The sequence below is a fragment of the Montipora foliosa genome, chromosome 1 (genome assembly GCF_036669935.1).
Source record: "Montipora foliosa isolate CH-2021 chromosome 1, ASM3666993v2, whole genome shotgun sequence".
Lineage (NCBI taxonomy): Eukaryota > Metazoa > Cnidaria > Anthozoa > Scleractinia > Acroporidae > Montipora > Montipora foliosa.
The window spans coordinates 31,934,532-31,957,910 of record NC_090869.1 but is presented as its reverse complement, the minus strand read 5'-3'; the positions used below and the strand labels follow the sequence as shown (position 1 = coordinate 31,957,910).

Genomic DNA, 23,379 nt, shown 5'->3' with positions numbered 1-23,379 from the left:
CAAGCTAAACGCGGTGTTTAAATGCCAATACTTTTATTCAGTCATTGATAAAATCACTGAGCACGTTTAACCTAAGTTTAAACATTTCGTGTTTAGCGACGTGGAATTCAGGCAATTATAAAATTTCATCCTTGGCTTTCATTTGCACACCTGCACGTGCTCAATCGCGTCAACTACGTAGCTACAGGTAAGCTTATGTGATTTGTTGCCTTGCTTGGGATTTCTGTCAAAATTCTAAATTTTTCCAAATATTCCTGTTTAACTTTGCTCAAGAGGCTGCTTTCAACAAACCTCCGAGACAGGAGAACTCGAACTCTTTTCTGATGCTGATCGGTTAACGCTAGCTAAGCTTACAGTAGTATTTAAATTTTACCGGTACATTATTAGCAACGATTTGTGTTATCACAAAATTGTTCGTCTAGGCCCAGTTGTTCAAAACCCGGTTAAGTTAATACTGGATCACTGGAAACGTAAATCACAGTTTATTTTTCCTCCGGGTACGTATCGTCCACCTACGTTTGATTACAATGAATTAAGTCGCCTTTAATGATTTTCTGGTCAACTCTTGCGAACGTATTCTTTCTACTTCACCGAATGCTAGGCTGATTATTGCAGGAGACTTTAATCAACTTGACTTGAAATCTCTTGAGCAGCAGAGTGGTCAAGATCTCAACTTGAAACGACAGTATTCAAGACGTATTCCTGACAAATGTTCCGAATATTTTTGGAAGCGTGTACTGTGCTAAGAGCTTGGAAAAAACAGACCATGCTAGTGTAATTATTTTCCCCAAGGCTAGGAAGCCCATATTGAGAACATTTGTTGCATATTTTGATGCACGGAATCATCACAAGAAATCAGTGTTTGAAGAACTCCAGCCACTTGACTGATCCCTGCTTCTTGTGGAAGATGATGCCCAATTGGCCACCGAAAAGTTCTTAAAATCATGCACAAAGAGTTTACGACCGCCTTTTTCTTATTGTGGGCCAAAGTGTCATCAAATGACCCTCCATATGAACATGTCACTGCTACTCAAACATTTCCTATCTAAAAAAATAGACTGCGGAAGAAAGGGACGATACATGTACATGGGGCATACTGTCTCCAACCTAGAATAATCCAGCTTATGAAAGAGAATTAACTAAATTCAGTCAGGGTCAACAGCAAAAAACATCTTAAAGGTAGCAAATCTTGGTGAAATGTGGTGGACAAATTAAGGTCATTCCCCTGTATTGCATTGTGCATCCTTACTGCGCAAGATTTATTACGTCATTAGCGCATGCACATACAGGAAATGACGGAGTTTTCTTTACGGCTTGGGTCGTGAGAGAGATAAATCGTCATTTTCTCGTAAACGAGTATGGTGACCTATAGTTTTTCTCTCTTTTTCTGAGACTAGCAATCACCTTCTTCCAATGACAGGAATATAAACAAATTTCTATTTCAAAAAAATAAATAATCAGCGGAAAAGTGAACTTATTGAACAGATATGGTGGCCTCGAGATCGCTGCATGCTAGTAACAAGTTGAATCAGGGTTGACTGGAAATGAGTGTTTTTATGATGAAACATATATTTAATTATTCCTTGAAATTGATACATGTACAGTATATCTATAGTTATATTTCTTGTTTTGCTTTCTCTCTATCTTTTTCTCCTCTCACAAGACATGGCATGACCGATTCAAATAATAACGATTCTGAAGTTCATATTTTGAGGAATTATGGGGTATTTCAAGGTGCTCCTGCTCCTAAACAAATGTGGGGACCTCTCTTTTTAATTACAAACTTTAAATCCCCTTATGATGAACAACCAATAGGCCTGCAAATTGTGAACGAAAATCTGTTGTCAGTTCTATTTCAGGGGAATGAACTTAACTGGCTGAGTGAAATCTAAAACAAACCTCAACTCAACTATTAACTCCGCTAGTGCCCTGGGGCACCTCTTAGGTCGTGTTCTATTGGGATCAACTGTTTCAACCGCAACCAATTTCGGTTGAAGCGGTTGAGGTTTCCCAATAGAACACTTTTCCAACCGTTTTCGGTTGAAACGTGTTAATTCCTTGGAATAGTTATCACCAGACTTCTCAGCATTGACAAGTTGAGGCCCTAAACCAACATGGCAGGAGCCTGCGGCCGACTTTAAATGGCCCACGTAAACGACAGCGGTTGCTGCCAGTGCTTTTTCAACCGTTTCTACCTACAATAGTTTGATGTGGGTTGAAAAGTTGATCAACCAAACCAACCGAAAACGGTTTTTTCCCAATAGAACACGAAAAAACCCAACCAACACAACCAACTAAAAACGGTTGATCCCAATAGAACACAACCTTAGACAAGAGGACTTTCACAGAATTTGAAAGTTATGAGGCATTTCTTCGTAAAAGTTGGTAACATAATTTAACATGAATTTTTGAAGGTACCGTATTTACCCGTGTATAAGTCGATCCCATGTATAAGTCGACCCCCCATTTTTGATGGCAAAAAAAGCAATTTCTTAATTTCTTTGCTAAATGTTCATGGGATTACTAATCTTGCATTCTTCGATTTCTGGAACTGTGGATTCACAAAAAATTAAGGGCCTCAAGCGGTTAATAGTTTTGTGCTTCAGCGGTTGTTGTATGTGTCGGCATTTTGTCCTTGAATTTCGAAAAAGTTCTCAGAAAATCGAACATGTAAACCTCAAACTAACCTGTTTCGTTGTTCAAGGATAAAGGGCTTTAGAGGATAAGCACAACATCACAGAAGAAGGAGTCAATCTTTGAAAATAACTTCAAAAACGATGCGAAACGTGCAAGGTTTAATTGGTGCTTGACTTATAATTTCTTACATGGCAAACGAAACAAAACTCATAAACCACACAATACAAAGTTTGCAAAAGCATTTAAATCCTCCAGGTTTGTATAAAGAATAAAAAACAATCATTACCAACCAGCATTTTCAGGCAACACGAGTGACGATCATGCTTGTACGCAAACACGAGGTATTGCGCCAGGTTACTAAGCCATTGAAGGATCACGTTTTATTTGAAGAAACGAGAATGTTTTTTAGAGCTTTCTGCCTTTGGAAAACGAAAATTTGCAGTGTCTATCTCATATTTGTGCTTGTGAGTATCTTCAACATTTAAAGTAAAACAAATCCTTTTTCATTTCAACTGGAATTGCTTAAGTACATTCATTTTGAAGTCTTTCGTCCACTGCGTTCGTTATGCCCAAAGACCACATTATGATGTTAATTTTGAATAAATTACTTAGCTGAAACTTGGCTCGAAATCTTTGACCCATGTATAAGTCGAGGGCGATTTTTGGAGCTTCTTTTGAGGCCATAAAAGGTCGACTTATACACGGGTAAATACGGTAATTTGAAGTGCTGAAAAGGAAAGTGCTTGTTACCAAAATGTTTTTGCCATCATCAGCCTGAAAATGACATCACAAAAATGACATTGAAAATGGCCTGATCATGGTATTAACTTTGCAAAATAAGTTAGATACTAAGCCGTGGGCTTTATATTTGCACCTCGGAATACGACATAAGTTGCCTCCTGCCTAATTCCAGCTAATATATTTCGATTAGGTTGCAGAATACATTCAAAGTACATTCAAGGTATGACGTCACATTTAGCTTTATGAAAATTTACTTAATTTTTAATTCCTGCCCAAAAGGTCATAAAATTTGAGTACTGAATGAAAACACACCTTAGACATACGTTGTGCTGACTGTGTTAGTTGTTCAATTGTGGGTGAAAAATTAAACCTGCTTCTAAAAGCTGAAACCTATTACAGATCATTGTTCTTCTCTTGGCTGCTCTTTACAACTTGATACGAGTTATCAATAGTTGAACTGTTATTCTTGTTCATTGTGTCCCAGAATCTCACTTCTGATGATTTATCTTGCTGCTGTTGAGAGATGCTTAGCAACCTTTGCTCGGCAACAAATTTTGTTGCCGACCAAGCTCTTTGGCATTTACCGGTATCAGTGAGACTTGAATTTCAACAGTGACAAGATCTTTACTGGCAATGTTACAAAGGCAGGTTGGATGTTCTGGTGGTGAAAATACCTTGAACTGCTTGAGGATGGTGAGCAATGAACATTCATCGTTCTTGTGGCGATCTTTCCTTCCAGGAGTAGATTCGTTGTGAGAAAACTTGTCTTCTTGGTGCAATCCAGATGTAGTGTGTTTATTTTCAGTTATGTCTATCACCTCAGGTTATAGGACAGAGCCCACCTGCTCATTGCTGATGATGACTTGGTTATCATATGCCCATAATTCCTCCACCTCTTTCCCTGTCCCATTCAGCCATTCAAGGCTGTGCTTGGTTAGTCGAACTTGCTTTCATTCCATTTGACAAAGAAGTCTTCTTAACTCTTCTTTGGCAACTGTTCCCCATCTTGCATAATTCAGGTGGTCGTATCTAAAAAAGCATGGCAGCATGTGGCAAAAACTGTGCAAGTACAGGTCCCATATCCTATATCCCCTCCTGTCCACTAACAAACGAATTGACATAAAATCAAATGGTTTATGCAAAGGAAAAATGGTTTGCCCTAATGTGAAGTGAAGTGGAGGAAAAAACAAATGGTTTGGGTGGACAACAAATGATTTAACCCCTTATGTGACATGGAATACTTCTCTGAACCGCCAAAAATACAAATGTGAAATGGAACAGTGAAGTCTGAAATGGAACAGTCCATGTGGGCTCTGACGTCAAGATATGACATCAACAACTGAAAATTTGGCGCGAAAGCAGCATGCTTACAACTGCGATTTCACCTGTCTTTTGTACATGTCGGTCAGTTTGCTTCTGCTGATATCCTGTTGCAAATATTTAGTGCCTTAATTAAAGAGCGCCTCAGAGGCAGCACACGTTTATTTTGTGCTCCCTACTTTTTAGTTTTTCTAGCCTTTTTGTGCCCTATCATATCCTCTGATTGTTATTATTATTACTATTAATATCAATGGTACTGGCGTATTCAAGATCACTTCTGGTGGCAATATCTTCTTCCCAGACAAGAACTACCATGAGCTTAAACCTATGGCGTTCACAACTTGAGATATCAAGTCTACCAGAAGGGGATGTAGAGCCGGCTTGAGGAAGCTCAAAACGTCATTTTCTCTCTAAAGATCTGCATTAGAAAGCACTGTACCTAATGTTGCTGACTCTATTCGAAATTTTCCCTTGGATTTTAGACCTTTTCAAGATTCTCAAACTGGGCAGAATTTGCATAATCTCACTGAGAACTACTTAAATATTCAAAATGACACCTCAAGCAGTACTAATACAAAGGACGACATTCCTGCAAACCATCAACAATCCGTCAAAGAATATTACGTTCCTCAAATTATGCTTACAAGTGTGATACATGTCTCTTGTACCGAAGCTACAGTCGAAGAACAGGAATTTATCAACCGAAATGATGTCAACCTAGCGTGCATAACAGAAACTTGGGTGAGGAACAAGATTCCTGACAGCGTCATTCATATCCCCAACTACACTATTATTAATTTTGTCGTGACAGGCAAACTGGCTCGCATGGTGGAGTGTGTCTTTATATCAGAGACAACATCGGTTTGAAGTACCAGCTTCTGGACGACATTAAATGTTGTGACCAACACGAAATTTTGTGGGTTCACCTGAAGCCTAAACGTCTCCCTAGAGGATTTTCCTGCATTGTTCTGCCGGTGGTTTACCACCCGAGGCAATCTACTGCGAATGATAACAGTTTACGAGAATGTCTGTTTAAATTAACCATGGTGGAGGCCCGATTTCCCAGTTGCACTCTTGTCATTTGTGGTGATTTTAATCGCTTCAATACTAACAGCCTGATAAACCATTTCCGGTTGAAGCAAATTGTTGAGGCACCTACAAGAAATGACGCTACACTTGACTTGATCATTACAAATCTCCAGGCATTCTACAACGATCCAGCCACTTTGGCTTGTCCGATCATGCAACAGTACTTGTAAACCAGAGAGCTATAGCCAAGACTCCGAAATCAACTTGAAGTATATGTTAAAGCTGAACTGGGCCATTACCTGAGTTCCCTTCACTGGCCACTTTTGCAAGTGTAACCATCTCTTAAGGCTTGTGATGATCTCGAAAGGGCTCTCAGGGAGGCTATACTAACTGGTCTAGACATCATTATGCCCTTTAAAAGAGTGCGCCTGAACACCAAAGACGACCCCTGGATGACTCCAGAGCTCAAGTCAACGATTATCAAGAGACAAAGAGCCTTCCATGACTTTTTCCCCAACTCCATTCAGTACAAATTTTATAGAAGCACCGTCAATCGCAAACGTAAACTCCGCAAATCAAAGTTCTATGAATCCAAAATCCAGCACCTCAAAGATAAAGATCCTAAAAGATGGTGGAACGAAGTAAAGCGGTTGAGTGGCTCACTCTTACACTCAGGCAACTTGCGTAACTGGATTAACATACCTGAACGTAATGATCTACCTCCGGAAGACCTTGCAAATTCACGCAACAGCGCACTCCTAGAGCCCTTAGAAGAATACCGGTTAGACGACCCTCTTGTGCCAATACCCTTACCCAAACATCAGGTTTATCAATTGTTGTGCAAGCTGGATTCAACCAAAGCCTGTGGCCCTGATGGAATCCCTAACTGGCTTTTCAAGGAATATATATGCAGTGTTTCTTGCGTATCCTATCACTAAAGTCCTAAATGCCTCCTTTAAGGAACATCGCCTACCCAGCATGTGGAAACTCGCTGATGTCACACCAATTCCTAAAAGGAAACTAGTTAAAGACTGGATCTGAGACCTATTTCCCTTACACCATGTCTTTCTAAACTGGCTGAAGATTTAGTCGTTACTACGTAATTATGTCAAGCCCTCCGCTCTACGAGTTTTAGATGACCGTCAATGTGGCGCTGACCGAAATCCTCTACCACCCTAGCTTTGCTGGAAATGATTCATTGCTGGACGAACGCTACAGATGGCAATGACTCTTCTGTTAGAACTATCTTATTTGATTAAAGGAAAGCCTTTGACCTGATTGATCATAAGATTCTTATCACTAAGCTAAGTACTTTGAACTTGCAGCAGTCCATCATCAATTGGATTATCGATTTCCTCACGAACCGCCAGCAAAGAACAAAACTTGCCAAAGGATGTGTATCTGAATGGGGTTTGGTGCCCTGTGATGTTCCTCAGGGTACCAAACTGGGCCCATGGCTCTTCGTCTTCATCATCAATGACTTGTCCATTCTTGACGCATTATTATGGAAGTACGTAGACGACAGTGAACAGTTTCCGAATTCATCCCCAAAGGTCAGTCAAGTAGTGCTCAAGAATATGTCGATTTTTTGGCGGACTGGACTGTAGATAACAGGTTTCAATTGAACATCGACAGGTGTAAGGAAATTCGTATATCATTCTCTAAGAACAATGCTGATCTACCACCTTTATTCATTAACGGCCAAGAACTTGAAGTAGTTCAGAATGCCAAACTACTTGGAGTGACTATTACAAACAACCTTTCTTGGAACTTACACAAAAAAGCGTCTAAACAACTTTATTTTCTTAGACAGCTTAAACGTGCTAGGGTCCCTACATCGGACTTAAGATTCTACACATGTTGTATTAGATCTGTCTGTGACTATGCTGTATCAGTTTTTCATTCATCTCTGCCTAATTATTCAATTAATTACTTAGAATGAGTGCAGAAAAGAGCTTTATCAATTATTTGCTCTCACTTAAGTTATAGGGAATCATTAGCGTTTTTAGGCATGGATTCACTTTTCGATCATCATAGTTTTTTATGCAGTTCACTTTTTAGTAAAATCCCAGACGACAAAGACCATAAACTACACCACTTGCTTCCCCCAAGACATACCCCTAAGTACAACTTTAGGCAAAGCCGAGTGTTTGATCTTAGTTATAAAACTAATTGCACAAAGAACAGTTTTATTAACTTTCAGTGTAATTTAATTAACAATATTAAGAATGTATATTAGGTTGTATATCTTATAGCATATTTTTTAGTATCTGGTAGCATTTTAAAAGCTTTTTTTCTTTTTAGTATATACAGTTATTGTACATAATTTAGCCATTGGCTACCATGTACATGCTAATAAAGTATCTAGCTATCCAGAGTTTTGTCGTAATGCTAAATGCTACGGCATTATTAATTTGTTGTATTTCATGTTGAAACCATCCCATCTGAAGAGAGTTGAAAGCTGGCATAATTTTATACAGAAACCATTGAGAATAAGAAGTGTAACAAAACAGTAAAGATCACGATCATGTTTCACTTTAGTGTAGTCAGTGACACCGACTGATTGATCGAACCATATTTCGTTACTTTCAAGTAAACCGATAAACAAGTCCTAGTTTCTACAACAAAAAGGCTGATTAATGAAACAAATCAGGCTGTGAGTGAAATATAGTCAAGGAATCTCCTGTGTGGAAAAGGAAAATTGCTTAAATGTATGCTTGCAAAAGCAAAACTGTGTTCAAAGGCTACTAAAACACCATGGACACAGCAGGAGTCGCATTGGTCTGTCCAACCCATTTTACATGTTTTACTCATAATTGACATTTTTACAAGCCTCCTTTAAGTTTTAATGGAAAACAGGTCTTTAGAAGGTGGGCAACCGCAAAAAAAAAACACATGGGCAACCAAAAAAAATAAAACTGGTTGCCCAAGGGGCAAATTAGTGTTAGAAAGTAAGTGCCGAACACTGTACTGTGTGTAACAGTTTCTCTGGGGTCGAGATTGAATAGTTTTTACAAATCAATGAAACTGCGAATGACCAGATTGGCTAGTGCAAATTTAGATTTGGCTAATGAAATCAGACCTGATATTAGCCACTAGGCTAGTCAGCTGAAAAGTTAGTCTCGAACCCTGAAAATTTATAGATTGAATGGAAAATTTTGCAATCAGTTGTTCTTAAATAATTTGACTGTTTACTATTTTCCAAATTGTACAGTTGTGTACTGGCAGCTTAAAGTTCCAATGAAGTAAAAAATATCCTTTGCTTATTTTAAAGACCTTTCAAAATGATGAAGAATGGTGTTTTCTATTTTCGATAACCTTCTCTTGTTCCAGAGATATTCAACTTTTTGTTCAAAAATTGATGATGTCATGAACTTGACAATGATGGTAACAAAATAATACAAAACTGAGAAGATCTCTGAAAAAACTAAATTCCAGCAGTGGTATGTTGGAAATGGCCGAAATTTCTTAGTTTCTCTCAGCTGTTCTTTGTATGAGCATCACCTGCTGATGTAATTGTTTTTTTCTTTTAAGAAAACATGCAGGTGAATCGTGCACAATCGAATAGCGAACCATAGCCGAAAAATAGACGAACACAACAAAAGAGGCTCAGTGAGAAAACAAAATCCATGTAACAAAATTGTGAAGGACCGTTTGTTTGGTTTTTAATTGATAGTTTCATGGTCTTCTTGTTAGCTACCTAGAGGTGGAGGTCACTGGCCGCATTATTCACAATACTGTTAATTTCAAACCTTTGCAGCTGGATACCAATTTTCACTTACCCTTTCACAAGTTTTTTGTGTTGCTACACCATTGTTTCACCCTCCCTTGCCACACTTCGTTCACTTGAAAGTCATGCTACATTCTAGCCTCCTTTGCAGCCGTCTTTTGTATTGGTCCCACACAAAAAATGGCTGCAAAGGAGGCGAGGTACATACTAGATCCTGCAAAATCTTAAATAGACATATAACGCTGCATGCAATAGATCCACTTTATTCCTGATCCGAAAACCTGTTCCAAAAACAAACTACCCTTATAGCGAATGAATGAAGGGGTAGTTTCTAAAGAAACTGTGGTGCTGCGTCGGTGGGGAAGTAGTATACAAAAATTTGGTTTTATCAACGGAGTTGATAAATGTAAATTGGCCACCGTACAGAGATTCTAAAAGCTGACGTTTCGAGCGTTAGCCCTTCGTCAGAGCGAATCGAGGGATTATGGGTTACCTGTAGTTTTTATAGTAGAGTAGGAGCTACGCTATTGGTGGTAACATGGCAACGTGAAAAATAGGAATATATTAGTTAAATGAAAAGCGTTCGTTAATACCGTGAGGATTAAGGGTGCCGATTTGAAAGATGAATTTTTGTTCCAGATTCTTGCGGCTTTCCGTCGTACCTAGATGTAGGGAAAGGCCGCAGATAGCCATGTGTTTTTTGGAGTGGTTAGGCAGATTAAAATGGCGAGCAATCTCTGTACGGTGGCCAATTTACATTTATCAACTCTGTTGATAAAACCAAATTTTTGTATACCCTTATAGCGGGTGACCTGTCAAATTTATTTTTAAACATTGAGTGATTTTCATTGTTACATTACATTGTATCGGTTGTTGTGAATGAGCCATGCAGAGGTCAACTGGCTGCAGAAACAGTCATTTACTTGTTTTGTTCTGTACTTGGCAAGTTGTCACTCAAATAGACCACTTTCGATGTATTAAAATTCAGTCCTAAACAATAGGCATCATCTCGAGGCTCTGGGGAATAAAACTAGTCTCATACAAATCCTTATATTTATTCCTCAGAACCTCGAGATGATGTCTTTTGTTTAGGACTGAATTTTAATATATCGAAATCAGCCTTTTAATGTACATGTATCAACCTACTTCTGTGCTACATGGTATTTTCAGAGAGATACTGGAAACAAATGTTGCAGAGGGAACATCTGAATGGGCATCACTTTGTGCCTTTTCTGAGGTATATTACCCAGGTGCCAAGTTTGAAAATCATTACTCCAATATTTTATGTGATGTTCTCAGTTTTGGGATTTGTTACAGTCATTGTACAGTTTGTGACGTGTCATCAATTTTTGAACAAATCATCATTTTTTACTTTATAGGCACTTTCATTGACTGGAACAGACTCTCATTGTCAATATCACTTTGCAGGGATTTTACTTGTTTACATCTCCATTTTTCTAATGAAAAGAAGAGGAGGTCCTCCCTCATGGATGAGTCATGGTTTCCCATCATCTCAGCCACCTCCTCCTGGTCCCCAAAGGGGCTGGTATGACACGCCGCCACCCTGGAGAGGTGAATTTGTTGGACCACCGAGACCTCCTCCGTCTGGGGATTTTGATGAGTATCCCCCTCCTCCACCACCCAAGAGGCCCACTCCCTCTTCATTTGCTGACGATGATTTTGACATCCCTCCCCCTCCCCCTCCACCAAACCCTCCTAGAGGAAGAGGGAGAGGTGGGAGTATGCGAGGTGGCAACCAAATTAGAGGTAAGGCTCCATTCAGAGGAATACCAAACCCTCGTGGAAGACCTCCAACAAGAGGATCTATGAACAGAGGAGCAAATCTTGGAAGAGGAACTGCAAGAGGAACATTTAATCCCAGAGGAGCATCTTTTGCCAGAGGTGCAAACAGGGGTGCACCTGGTAGGGGTATGCGTAGCAGAGGAGCTGGTTTTGGTCGAGGCAGAGGTAGGGGATGGGGTAATTCATCAAGAGGAGGGACAAGCTCATCTAATGGAGGCTCAAACAACAGGTTTGCAAGCACTATTGGTGAAGATATCAAAGGTCCCCAGTTGACAGAAACAACAGTCAATTCTTCACAGGCAGCTACAGATCCAGCTAATCAGACAGCAGGTGCCACTTTTAGTAATTCAAATGTGAACAATAAGAGTTTTCTGATGTTAGATAAAGCAAAGAAGGAGCAGAAAAAGGGACAAAATGTTGTGTTGAAAGGTAAGCTTCTAAAATTCAAATGTTGGTTTCACCAAATTAATTGCTTCTTACCAGATGTGGTACATACGTAGCTAAGTTTATTACAGTTTTCCATCAGTTTTTTTAAAGTATGTCTCTAAGTACATGTACCTTAGTAAGATGTCCTTAGACAATATAGCTTGTTGTGCATAGCATTCCAAATAGGTAGGGGACCTGTTGTCAGAAACCTGTGAAAGCCTGTTAACTGACTGAACAAATAGGCAAGCAAAATCTTTTCAGTATTGTTCTGTGTGCTCATGGTGTTTAAAAAAAGCTTGCGTTATGTCTCAGCTTCCTTAGGGAAAGTGAACCTTTACTGTTGGTGGTGTATGCCATTTCCTTTTCTCATATCAAATTATTACTTTAAAGTATGGTGGTTTAGGTGTTGCCAAGAGGTTCAAGTGGCCCTCAGCTACAACTGTGTTGCTTAAATACATCCTGCTTTCATTGTATTTCTATAGTACCCACATGCAAGCCTTACCAATCATTCACTGTATAATGGAGAGTATCTGCTTATCGGAAGGCTTTTTAAAGGAAATCAAGCAAGATATAACATTATTTTGCTCTTAAATGATATGAAACTAAATTTAATAATTTTTAATATTAATATTACTGCTCTCAACAGCTTCTGTTCCGGGAGAAGCTAACTTTATCTCATTCAAGAACAGTCTTCAAGAATGTTGTCAAAAGCAGCACTTGGCGGTTCCTTCATACAAAACATGGAAAAATGCGTATGGTTACTCTGCCAAAGTTGAAGTGGCTGAAAATACTTTCAAGAGTACTGGAATCCAATCAGATCACAAGGAGGCCCAGCAAAATGCAGCTTACTATGCCTTGTTGAATATGGGACTAATAGATTCAACAGTTTCATTTGACGTAAAAACTGCTGCAGGTAGGATAAAGTGTTTGGGTGGACCTGGTCAGACACTACAAATTCTATTGCCTGGCAAATATTCCTGATAGACATTTCCATTATCACATGATTCTTGTCAGTGGTCCCAAATTCAACTCCACTAAACTTGTAAATACCCAACTGGTCATGTTCTTCCAGACTCTTAAGTGCATTAATGCTATGATCACACATCTTTATTTGAATGAATACCTTAATACCTTACTCCTAGCTACACTGTATGCCATCAGTGAAATCTAAGGCCACACTAGGAGATCGGGCATTTGCCGTCACGGTGCTGTCATTGTGGAACTCTCTGCCCAGTGAGCTTCGCTTTTGTAAATAGTTTTAAAGCTCATCTTAACACCTTTCTTTTTAGACATGCATATACTTAACAGAGATTTTAATAATACTTTTGCTAATTATTATTTTATCAATTAGTTTTTATCATATTATATATATTTTTTAATGTATTAGTAGTCCTTGCCATATTATTAGTTAGATATTTATCTATTATCTCTCATATTTATAACTTAAGAATGCGCATCTGATCATAGTCATGTTAAGATGCACACTAGAAATGAATAAATTATTATTATAAATTATTATTATTATTATTATTATTATTATTAGCAAAAAGTGAAAATTCTAACTTCCCGAATGGTTGGGCAAACAATGCTAATTCCTTCACTTGCCTGGGTTCATTAATTATTATTTGCAACAAAAAGAAAAGAAAATATGCTACATTTTTTTGTCTCCTAAGGCAGCTTTTGAATCCTTCAGTTGATTGAGTCAGTGCTTGCTTGTTGGGCAAGTGACAGTTGCATTGAAAGTTGACATTTCAAGCGTTAATCCTTTGTTAAAGTGTTGATTCAAGGGCTCACGTTCCATAAACCCATTTCTGTATTTCACTTCTACCCACACTTTTTTTAGAAACCAAATACCTTTTCTTGCCCGAGCATGAAATCTTCTCGTCTTGGACAACCGGATGGTATTTTTCTCAAGCACTTTGTTCTTTTTGGTTCACAACTGTACAAGCTGCAAGTCACACTAACATGCACAGCTATATAAACAAATAATAATTTATGTTATTGTTTCCTTACCTTACTTCTTTTTTTTAACTTAGCATTTTAAATAATTATACATGTTGTAATATTTTCACTACACTTATGGTATTAGCTTTTTCTGGGTACCTTCATGTACCCCCTGAATTAACAGGAAAGTTTCCAATGGTGTTCAATCACAGTGAACTCTATTTGAGACTAAGACTAATTTCCATGCTCGCATTGTCTAAGTTGATGTTCAAAACAGCTTGGGCTAACATTGGGTCAACATTTTCAAAGTAATTCTCATCAACTTGCAAATGCACCTGGGCTAACATGGCCCTTTTACAGTGGAAGGGAGCTAAAGTGTTTTCTTTTACTGTTACAGTAGTATTCTGTACCACGAGTATTACAGCTCATAAGACTTTTGTTTATTGCATTTTTGTCAGCAATAAAAAGGCCAGCCATAGACAACAGCATTGTTGACGGCGTATCTGGAAAACGGGTCAAGATGGAGGTGGCTTCTCCTGTTGCTACTTCTTACAAGAGCAGGCTAAATGAGTTCTGTCAGAAGTTTCGTTTCTCCATTCCCTCTTATGACACTGTCAAAGCAGACAATGGCAAAGGGTTCATTACTACCATTGTGTTTAACAAAAAGGTTTATCAAAGCAATGGCTCACAGCCCACCAAAAAGCTAGCGGAACAGAATGCTGCCCAGGTTGTTCTACACATGCTGAATCAATGCCCTGCCCCTGCACCTAGTTACCAAGATTTTGTGGAACATTGCAAGAAGCTGAGTTCAGAGAACACAACCACTGAATCTACCACGAAGGCAGCAACAACCACCGTTACAACAAGTAAGATTTCCTCATGATTTTTTTAAAAATGAACTAGCCTAGCCTGTATTCTTGTACTCTCTTTGGATTTAAACATCACATTTACTTTATCTCTATAATGTTAAGATTGAACTTGCATTACGAACTTGTAAACTGTCAAGTGTAAATTCCACACAGACAGCCTAGCGGTTATAAGGGGGAATTCGGAAGCTTACAGGTAAAGAAGTGAAAGCCAGTCCCAGGTTGTTCAAAGGCTGGATGAATTTATCCGGTGGATAATAAGTCACTATCAGACAGTTTCAATCTGTTCAAGGACTTCAGCATTTGCTGAGATCTGTTATTCAATTCAAGGTGCTCTATGGCTTGTAGTTGAGGGTCGTTAAAAAAAAAAAACGACAAATGCGTTTCCAATTACCTGAAGTCAGACTGGCACGAAGAGGTGTTTTGTCTTCAATGCGTTTATCGTCTGTCAATTGACGGATTTAAATTTGATGATCCTCTTCCTTTGAATTCAAATGCATTGATTTTACTCTTTTAAATTGACATTGTGTTTTTTGAGCCCGTTTCCAGTACCACAGTGACCCTTTTTATAACGATGACACCGAGTTACACCACACTCTCCGATTTAATTTGTTTTATTTTGCGTTCGGCTCAAAAAAGGGACAGGACTTAAATTGATTCCTACGGGTTTATTAACTTAAGAAAAAAACACAGGCAGAAACATTCTGTTCGTGGGACCCTGGTTATCAAGTATAGCTTCTTAAGTAGTATGGGGTAGGCTTGTAGGTTAAGTTATTAAAAAATGCAATATTCTGACCAAAGCATTTTCCTTTGTCAGCGGGACCCAACAATAATAAGATTCCATGAACGAGCCTTGGATATGGGATAAGTGGTTATAGCCAGAGTTGGCTAAAGCCAATCTCATATGCAAGAAGTGCGATCGGAATAATATTCTTTGAATGACCCCTTAACATTTAGATGAAGTGAAAAATGGAATTTAGGCTTGCTGTTACAACTGATTTTTCAACTTGGCAACATTTGGCGCGATCATAGTGTGTGAGTTGATAAGGCAATCTAAACGCAAGAGAAAGTCAAAAGTCCAGTTGGAAGTCTAATAATTCCGTATAACTTTTGTTAATACTAATATACACATATACCGCTTGTTTCGGTTGTTGTTGTATATTTTGTCCAGCCTCTTGCCCAATATTAGTCAAAATAGTGTTTTTATTCCCTTTCCTGCTGCATCATTACGCAGCATCGCAATAGACAAAATAAGGGCTTAATTTTCGACCGCAAACATCTTGGTGTCAATATTTCCTTCCTTGCTTCACCTTTAAACTTCCTGCAGTTTCCAGTTTCTCAGTTAAATTTACCGTGGGTTTCTATTAACAGACACCATTTTCCCAAGGTATTATGATCTCTGTAGCCGTACTTATTAGTCTAAGCCTTCCAATCTGGCGGCATGGAAACCACAATGTTCAAATGACTGCTTGATATGTAATACGTTTCTTTTGACAAATGCTGCCAAAATGCTGTCGTCGAAATAGTTTGAGAAGAACTGAACTTCGGCAATAATAGAAACATCTCTCATTGTTACTTACATGTCAAGGGGTTCCATTAACTTCGGTTCCATTAAGCATTGAAACTTGAACATGACAAGGAAGGATACATTTCCGAGTCTATTTGAGGCTTATTGATTTGGTCAGTGCAACATAATTTCGAAAGATGACATTTGTTAAGTCTCGAAAATTTCTTTTTTGAAGTGTCGCGTGAGTAGCAAGTCACAGACAATACGCCGCATTGTCCAATGCCTCCTGTAAGATCTAGAATTAATCTTCCTTTTAGTATCTTTGTAAAATTAAATACGTTGACATTGTTTTTGTCACTTGTTTGTCCGAAGCTGCGAGCTCTTGAAATCTCGAAACTTAAATCTCAGAGATTAAACTTTACGTCGCTTTCAACTAACTAAAGTATCCTTCACATTACACTCTAATCAGTTAAGTCTGTTGAAATATAATGTGCTACACGGCCAACGTGTGTAAAAATTTAACCCTTCCTTGTACTTGTACATGTTCATTGCGGTGACTTTAACATCTTCAGTTCCCACGGCCTGAGCAGCGGTGATGTAACCCGAAGGTGGTGGGTTCAATTCCCACCCTGGTCAGAGTTTTTCTTCTGTCCTCACATGGTTCATATGGGTTACAAAACTATCACTTCACATTACACCTTAATCATTTTTGTCCTCTGAACCGTGTGGTGTACCGTACGTTATTGCGTTGTATGCTTTTTCTTTGTTTTGTTATTGGTCCAAAATCTCGAAAAATCATTCGTAAACCATAAAAACCCTTGTTTCCAACATTTTAGTCGCTTGTTACTCCTTTACAGATTTCTCTGCTTTGTCGCTGAACGCCGTACACCTTTGTTACAGAGGACATTCGCGTAGCACCGTCTGCCTCTATTTTTTGCGTTGAGCACTGATTGGTTGATTTAAATCGTCATGGTTTTGAAAAACCTTTGTGACGTAAACTAGATTGACATCGACACGCACATGGCACGTGCATCTACCAGATCTGATAACTCGCAAGACAACGTTTCACAGGCTTAACGAGTATGTGTAACTTGAAGTGCTATAAATTCCTATGCAATTCTACTGAGAGTTAGCCCAAGTAATGGAACAGGCCACACAATGATAGAGAAAACCACTGAGGGAATTCAACCTCCCAATAAGATCACCGTTGCTCCACCGACTGAGCCGCAAGGTCAGAAGGCCTTCGTCATTTTCACGGGAATGAACGCATATCCCTTTCCTGAACTTTCACAAACGGTTAGATAGGTAGGTAGGTTAAGGTAGGTAGGTAGGTAGTACTTTAGGCTGATTTTTATGTGTCATGCACACAATTGTTTAATACATATTTTTCAGCTAATCTGTCACGTAGTCTTCCGTAGTTTAGTGAGTTCGAATCCTACTTGCGCTGCCTTCTACAAGACAGAAATCTCACGCATGCGCAGCCAGATCCTACCCCAAAAAACCAAAACAAAACAATAATAATAATAATAATAATAATAATAATAATAATAATAATAATAATAATAATAATAATAAATAAATAAATAAATAAAAACGGTGTCGAAATATCAAATATAAACTAACACAAAAACTTACACCACTAGAGCGTTATTTGTACGAGGGAATATACCATGGTATGACCCAATTACTTTCTACTGCATTCCTTAAATCAACGTAACGACTCCGCTAACTTTGTTTCGTTGGGGAGTACTATACTTAAAACGTCTCTTTTGGAAGTGTCAGATCTTTAGCACTATTACGTAGATGGTACCTAGTCTGATCACTATCCCTCCTAATGAAAGAGTTTCTAAGGCTAGGAGCGGTGTGGTTATTTAGTCTGTCGAAGTCTGCTCTAGGCGCTTCACAAACGTGATAATGAACAAATAGATTCCATGTTGCCGTGCGTCTGTTCAGTAATAGATCACAAATGACGTCAAAATGTGGTAAGAACAAAAAAGTAGCACACGAGGCGATAGCCGAGTGTGTCACTGATGTTCTTACCACATTTTGACGTCTTCTGTGATCTATTACTGAACAGACCCACGGCAATATGGAATCTATTTGTTTTATATAATAAAGAATTAAACTTTATTCGCATATCATAGGCAAGAACCAATCAAAATCCGTGAATAACTTGGGTTATTATATAATTCAGTATAGAATACTGAAGAAACAAAGTAAAAATTACAAAAAATAAACTTTTTTTAAAAAGATAGGTCTTAAGCTTAGATTTCAAGTTCGTATAGGGAACCTCCAGTGTTTTAACAAATGTCCCCTAAAATGTTCCATGTGTACTTGTGGGAAGATCTGTAACAAAAAAAAAATGCATCACCTAGTGAAATAATTTTTTTATCGTCTTCCAAAAATCTGTCTCAACGCTTCCCCGTGCCACCATCTTGAATGTCGCGCAATGCAAGTTGGGTACTGATGACATTTCGTGATTGCTTCAAGTCTCCTTGCCTTGTTTACATTACTGTGTATTGTGTATATTTTCGTGACGAGATTCAGTTGAATTGAGAAGATACAGATTCTTCCGTCAGGGACCAGTTGGAACCTGAATACTCATCAAGCGAAGAAAGAAGAGAACCCGAATACTCATAAAGCGAAGAAAAAAGAGAAAATCAATGCGAAGAAGAAAAAGAAAGCAATTCTTTGCTTGCAAATTTAGGCACGATCGCTTTTGGCCTTTGTGATCGATGCTCTGTTATGCCGGCTGAGGAAAAACAAGGAGACTTATGCTAGTATCGTTTTTGGTGATCCCATGCTTTCCACAACGAAACAGATGTTGACTCAAAGTTCCCGCGAACCGGACAGCAAAGCAACCACGAAACGTCATCAGTACCCAACTTGCCTTGCGCGACATTCAAGATGGCGGCACCCGAAAACGTTGAGGCCGATATTTGGAAGACGATAAAAAAATTATTTCGCTAGGTAATGCATGTTTTTTTGTAACAGATCTTCTAACAAGTACACATGGAACATTTTAGGGGACATTTGTTAAAACATTGGAGGTTCCCTTTACGAACTTGAAATCTAAGCTTAAGACCTATCTTTTTTAAAAAAGTTTATTTTTTGTAATTTTTACTTTGTTTCTTCAGTATTCTATATTGAATTATATAATAACCCAAGTTATTCACGGATTTTGATTGGTTCTTGCCTATGATATGCGAATAAAGTTTAATTCTTTATTATATAAAACAAATAGATTCCATGTTGCCGTGGAACATTTTAGGTGACATTTGTTAAAAGAGTGGAGATTCCCTTTAAAATGTCACATAAGATTATGCTGTCAGGCAAGCTTTCCGTGGCTGGACAATCTGAGATCCCTGCAAATTTCGCATTTAAGTCTAAGCACCCATTTCAAATAGCGCTGATAAACACTTATTAAGTCTAAGCACCCATTTTAAAACGGTTAGCTTTCAATAACTGTGTGACTTGCATGTTGACTCGCATGGCTCGCCATGTTGGCTCAGATGACTCGCAGTCATGGTTTGCATGGCTCGCAGCCATGGCTCGCATGACTCATATGGCTCGCTGGCTCGCTGGCTCGCACATCGTCCTCACTCAGCTGTTCCAAACTTCGGGGACAGAAACAGCAAAGGCTCGAGACCCAAAGGTTTTTAGATTAAAATTAACGGGGTTCAGAGGCAATGTAAAAGATGACCAGAGAGTTCTTGACGGCGAGAAGCGAGTAATAAAATCTTTTATTCAGTGTGGTTGGGTTGAATTCCAGACCACTCAAACAAATTCAGTCGGTGGGTTTCAATCCTGGGAAATCTGCATCCAACGTCCTAACTTTTATCCAGCTAAAGGATGCATGGTGCTCTAATGCATTTCTGATCACCAACCGAATTTTTCTTTACAATGGCTTTGTGAACAGTCAATTATTTGCCGCCTTTCAATTTGTCGTCAACGCCCTTTCTCTTTCTAACCTTGCAGCGAGTGCATCAGCCCAGCAGATACCATTACCCACCGCTGCACCCAATCTTCCAGGGGTTTCAACAGTTACTACTTCCCAGACCTCTACTACGTCCGTCTCTTCTTCATTTTCTGGCCCAACAGTAGAGAAGATAACCGTTCCTGATCACCAACCATCAGTGGCAGCAACGACGGCCCAAGTGAAAGCTCAACCCACCTTCACCTCACACAAAAACTATCTTCAGGAGTACTGCCAGAAGAACAAACTTGCCTTGCCTGTTTACTCGAGCGTTCGAGAGAACGGAGTGTTCACTTGCACTGTACAAGTGGCTGGAAAATCTTTCACCAGCAACGGATGTAATACGAAGAAGGGATCAGAGCAGACAGCCGCAAGCGTGGCTCTTAAAGGTCTGGGCCTTGCGCAGTTGTAGTACAGTAACGATGCTTTGATTCAGCTTGGAAAAAGTTGTGAAGAGTTACACGATATCTTTCAGCGCAATGATTTCTGCGCACAGTTGGCTTTGGATTTAGGACTTGTTCCGTCGTCGAGGAAAAAGGTATGGGTAGAAGTACAGTTGCTGTTCTTTTTAAATTGTGCGCGGGCTGGGGGAGGTCTTTTTCGCATGTTCTCATATTTTAGTATCACTTGTTGGTGCACGGAGTTTTTAAGACAACCGTATGACGTTGGTTAACGTGCCACTCTCTGGGTCAGTGCCACTTTTAAACAGACATCTTACAACTTTTCCGGTTTTGCGTTTGCGGGTCGCGGCAGCGATCTGTCGAAATGACAAAAGCGCATTCTGCCCTTGAGCCCTGTTGCCTAAGCCATTCACGTGTTTACCGTAAACGTTTTGTCCAAGCTACTTCTCACTTTCAGTGAAGTGTTTGTACACAACAGATACTTTTTTTCATGAACAGTGCGAAAGAACGGTATTTATGCACGAGTTTGTTTTCACAAGAACAATGAGCAAGGCTTTGTGGGCGAGTAAGATTTGTTAAAACAAACGTGTGCATAAACAGCGTAAAAAGGCTTTCGTTTACGACGTTTCATTATATTCATGATGAATTAATTCTAACTTTGATTTTACTTTTAACGATCGACTGGGTTAATCTTTTTTTACCACAAAATAAAGTGAATATACGTGGTAAATCGTGATTTCTTCGTGGAGAGTGAATTCATGCACCATGTTTTCCCCTCAAAACAGTCTTTAGGAACGAGTGAGCTTTGGGGTTGACGAACGAGTGCATAAATAACGTATCTTTGTTGATAACACCTTGTTTTCGCTTGAGCATAAACATAGACATGAACACAAGCCAACACAAGCAAGAACACCACCGATGCAAGCCCAGGCACCAGAAATCGAACAAGTTCTTAAATTACCTCGTTGTTTCGGCCGTAGTTAGCGGAGCTGATATAGACAATCACGTAAGCGAATAGTTTCTTCCGCCTGCCGATGTCCTGTTTGTTTCTCGTGTTCTCTCTTGTTTATGCCCAGCCTCTGTCTCTCTTTAAAAACTAGTCCACGTACATATCGCTTTAAGTGTCTTTTGAAAGATGATTTATATCAAGAAAATATGTGAATATGACGATTTTATTCATGGTATAGCGCAATCAAACGTTATTTACGCACGAGCTTTTTTTCACAAAACGAATAATCAAGGCTTTGCGACGGAGCGAGTTAGTGAAAACAAGCGAGTGGGTAAACAGCGTGAAAAATACACTTTCCGAGATGAAGTCGTTTTGTAATGTTCAAAGATGATAATTTGTGTTTTGTGCAATTATTCAAGTGAACGACTAAGCAGAATTTTCGCCTTAGGGGAAGTTGTGTTTGCATATGACATAGTTTTTTTTTTCATGGAAAGTGGTGGCGAACGGTATTTACGCACGAGTTTGTTTTCACAAAACAAACATGGCAACGTTTCGCAAGCATGTGAGTTTTGTGAAGGCAAACGGGTGCGTAAAAAGCGTATTAAGGAACTTTCCATGGTGAAGTTTGTTAGCTTCATATAGGATTAATTGTCTTTCTCAAGTTGATCGACTAAACATAGTATAAATGTATGACATAGTATCTTCATGGAAAGTGGTGACGCATGTGTTTGTTTTCGCAAAACAAACGAGCAAGGAATTGCGAGCAGGTGAGTTTTGTGAAAGCAAACGAGTGCGCAAAAGGCTTATTAATGAACTTTTCATGGGGGAGTGTGTTTATCTTAATGGAGATTTCTGGCTTTTATTAAAGCGATCGACTTGGCTAGTCTCCGTCTTAACCAAACTGTAAATACATAAGATACAAGGAGATTGCTTCATGGAAAGTGCTGACGCAGGGTTTTTGCGCAAAAAATTTGAATGAGTGTTAAGTGAAAACAAACGGTACATAAACAGCTCGCAGAGGCACTTTCCATGACGAGTTTTATTTTCAAAAATCATATACCGAGGTGCTGTTTGATTGGAGAAAGCGCAAATTGAACGCGTGGGCACACTGTTCTATATAAATATAGCAACAAATTCACTAAAACGTTCAACTAGTAAAGTATAAAGAGGCAGTTCCTTGAAGAATTTATTATTGTGACATTAAAGGTTGGTCTTAAATTAGTTCACAGAGTGATTTTAAAGTTATATCACGCGCGGCCAAGGTTACTTTGAGTTTGATTAATCTTCTTCCCGCCATTTAAACACGTGCTGATTCATTTGTAGTATATCAGCCAGTTAGTAGGGTTTTGGTTGTTTCTTCTTAGTTGTTGAAGATCTTTGTTTTATTGTTCAACCTCAAGGTTCTATTATATCATCACACATTCTTAAATAAATCAAGTCTTCGTTGATAGTCTGGTCATTTTTTGTGAATTCAAAAGCGGTTTAATCAATGTTCGCAACAATCTTGGTCATTTCGATGTTTGTTAATATTTAGCCTGGGTGCGAGAGGAATTGTTTCCAATCTCCGAGACAGCGCTACAAGCCCTCGGTCTTTTCCCTCGTCTCGCGTATCGCTGTCCCGGACCTTGGACCCAGGGTACGAGATACTTCACTTATACTGTCTTGGTGGCAATTTGCAACCAATGCCTCTTATTTGCTGTGCTATTTGGCAAGTTACAAACCTTTCCCTACATCAAGGTACGACGGAAAGCCGCAAGAATCTGGAACAAAAATTCATCTTCCAAATCGGCACCCTTAATCCTCACGGTATTAACGAACGCTTTTCCATTAACTAATGTATTACTATTTTTCACGTTGCCATGTTACCACCAATAGCGTAGCTCCTACTCTACTATAAAAACTACACATAACCCACAATTTCTCGATTCGCTCTGACCTAGGGCTAACGCTCAAAACGTCAGCTTTTAGAATCTCTGTTGGGTGGTCAATTTACATTATCAACTCCGTTTATAAAACCAAATTTTTGTCTTTTTTTCAACTTCACCAAGGG

At 39.0% G+C, this 23,379-nt stretch overlaps 1 protein-coding gene across 1 annotated transcript; it reads left to right on the top strand.

Moving 5' to 3' along the window:
• The first annotated feature begins 11 nt into the window (after window positions 1-11).
• On the top strand, window positions 12-22,802 carry LOC137996716 (uncharacterized). The gene is made up of 6 exons (XM_068842261.1): window positions 12-187; window positions 10,628-10,694; window positions 10,837-11,689; window positions 12,333-12,599; window positions 14,089-14,496; window positions 19,982-22,802. The coding sequence occupies exons 3-6, from the start codon at window positions 10,918-10,920 to the stop codon at window positions 20,389-20,391; spliced, it is 1,857 nt and encodes a 618-aa protein (XP_068698362.1). The 5' UTR covers window positions 12-187; window positions 10,628-10,694; window positions 10,837-10,917; the 3' UTR covers window positions 20,392-22,802.
• The last annotated feature ends 577 nt before the right edge of the window (window positions 22,803-23,379 follow it).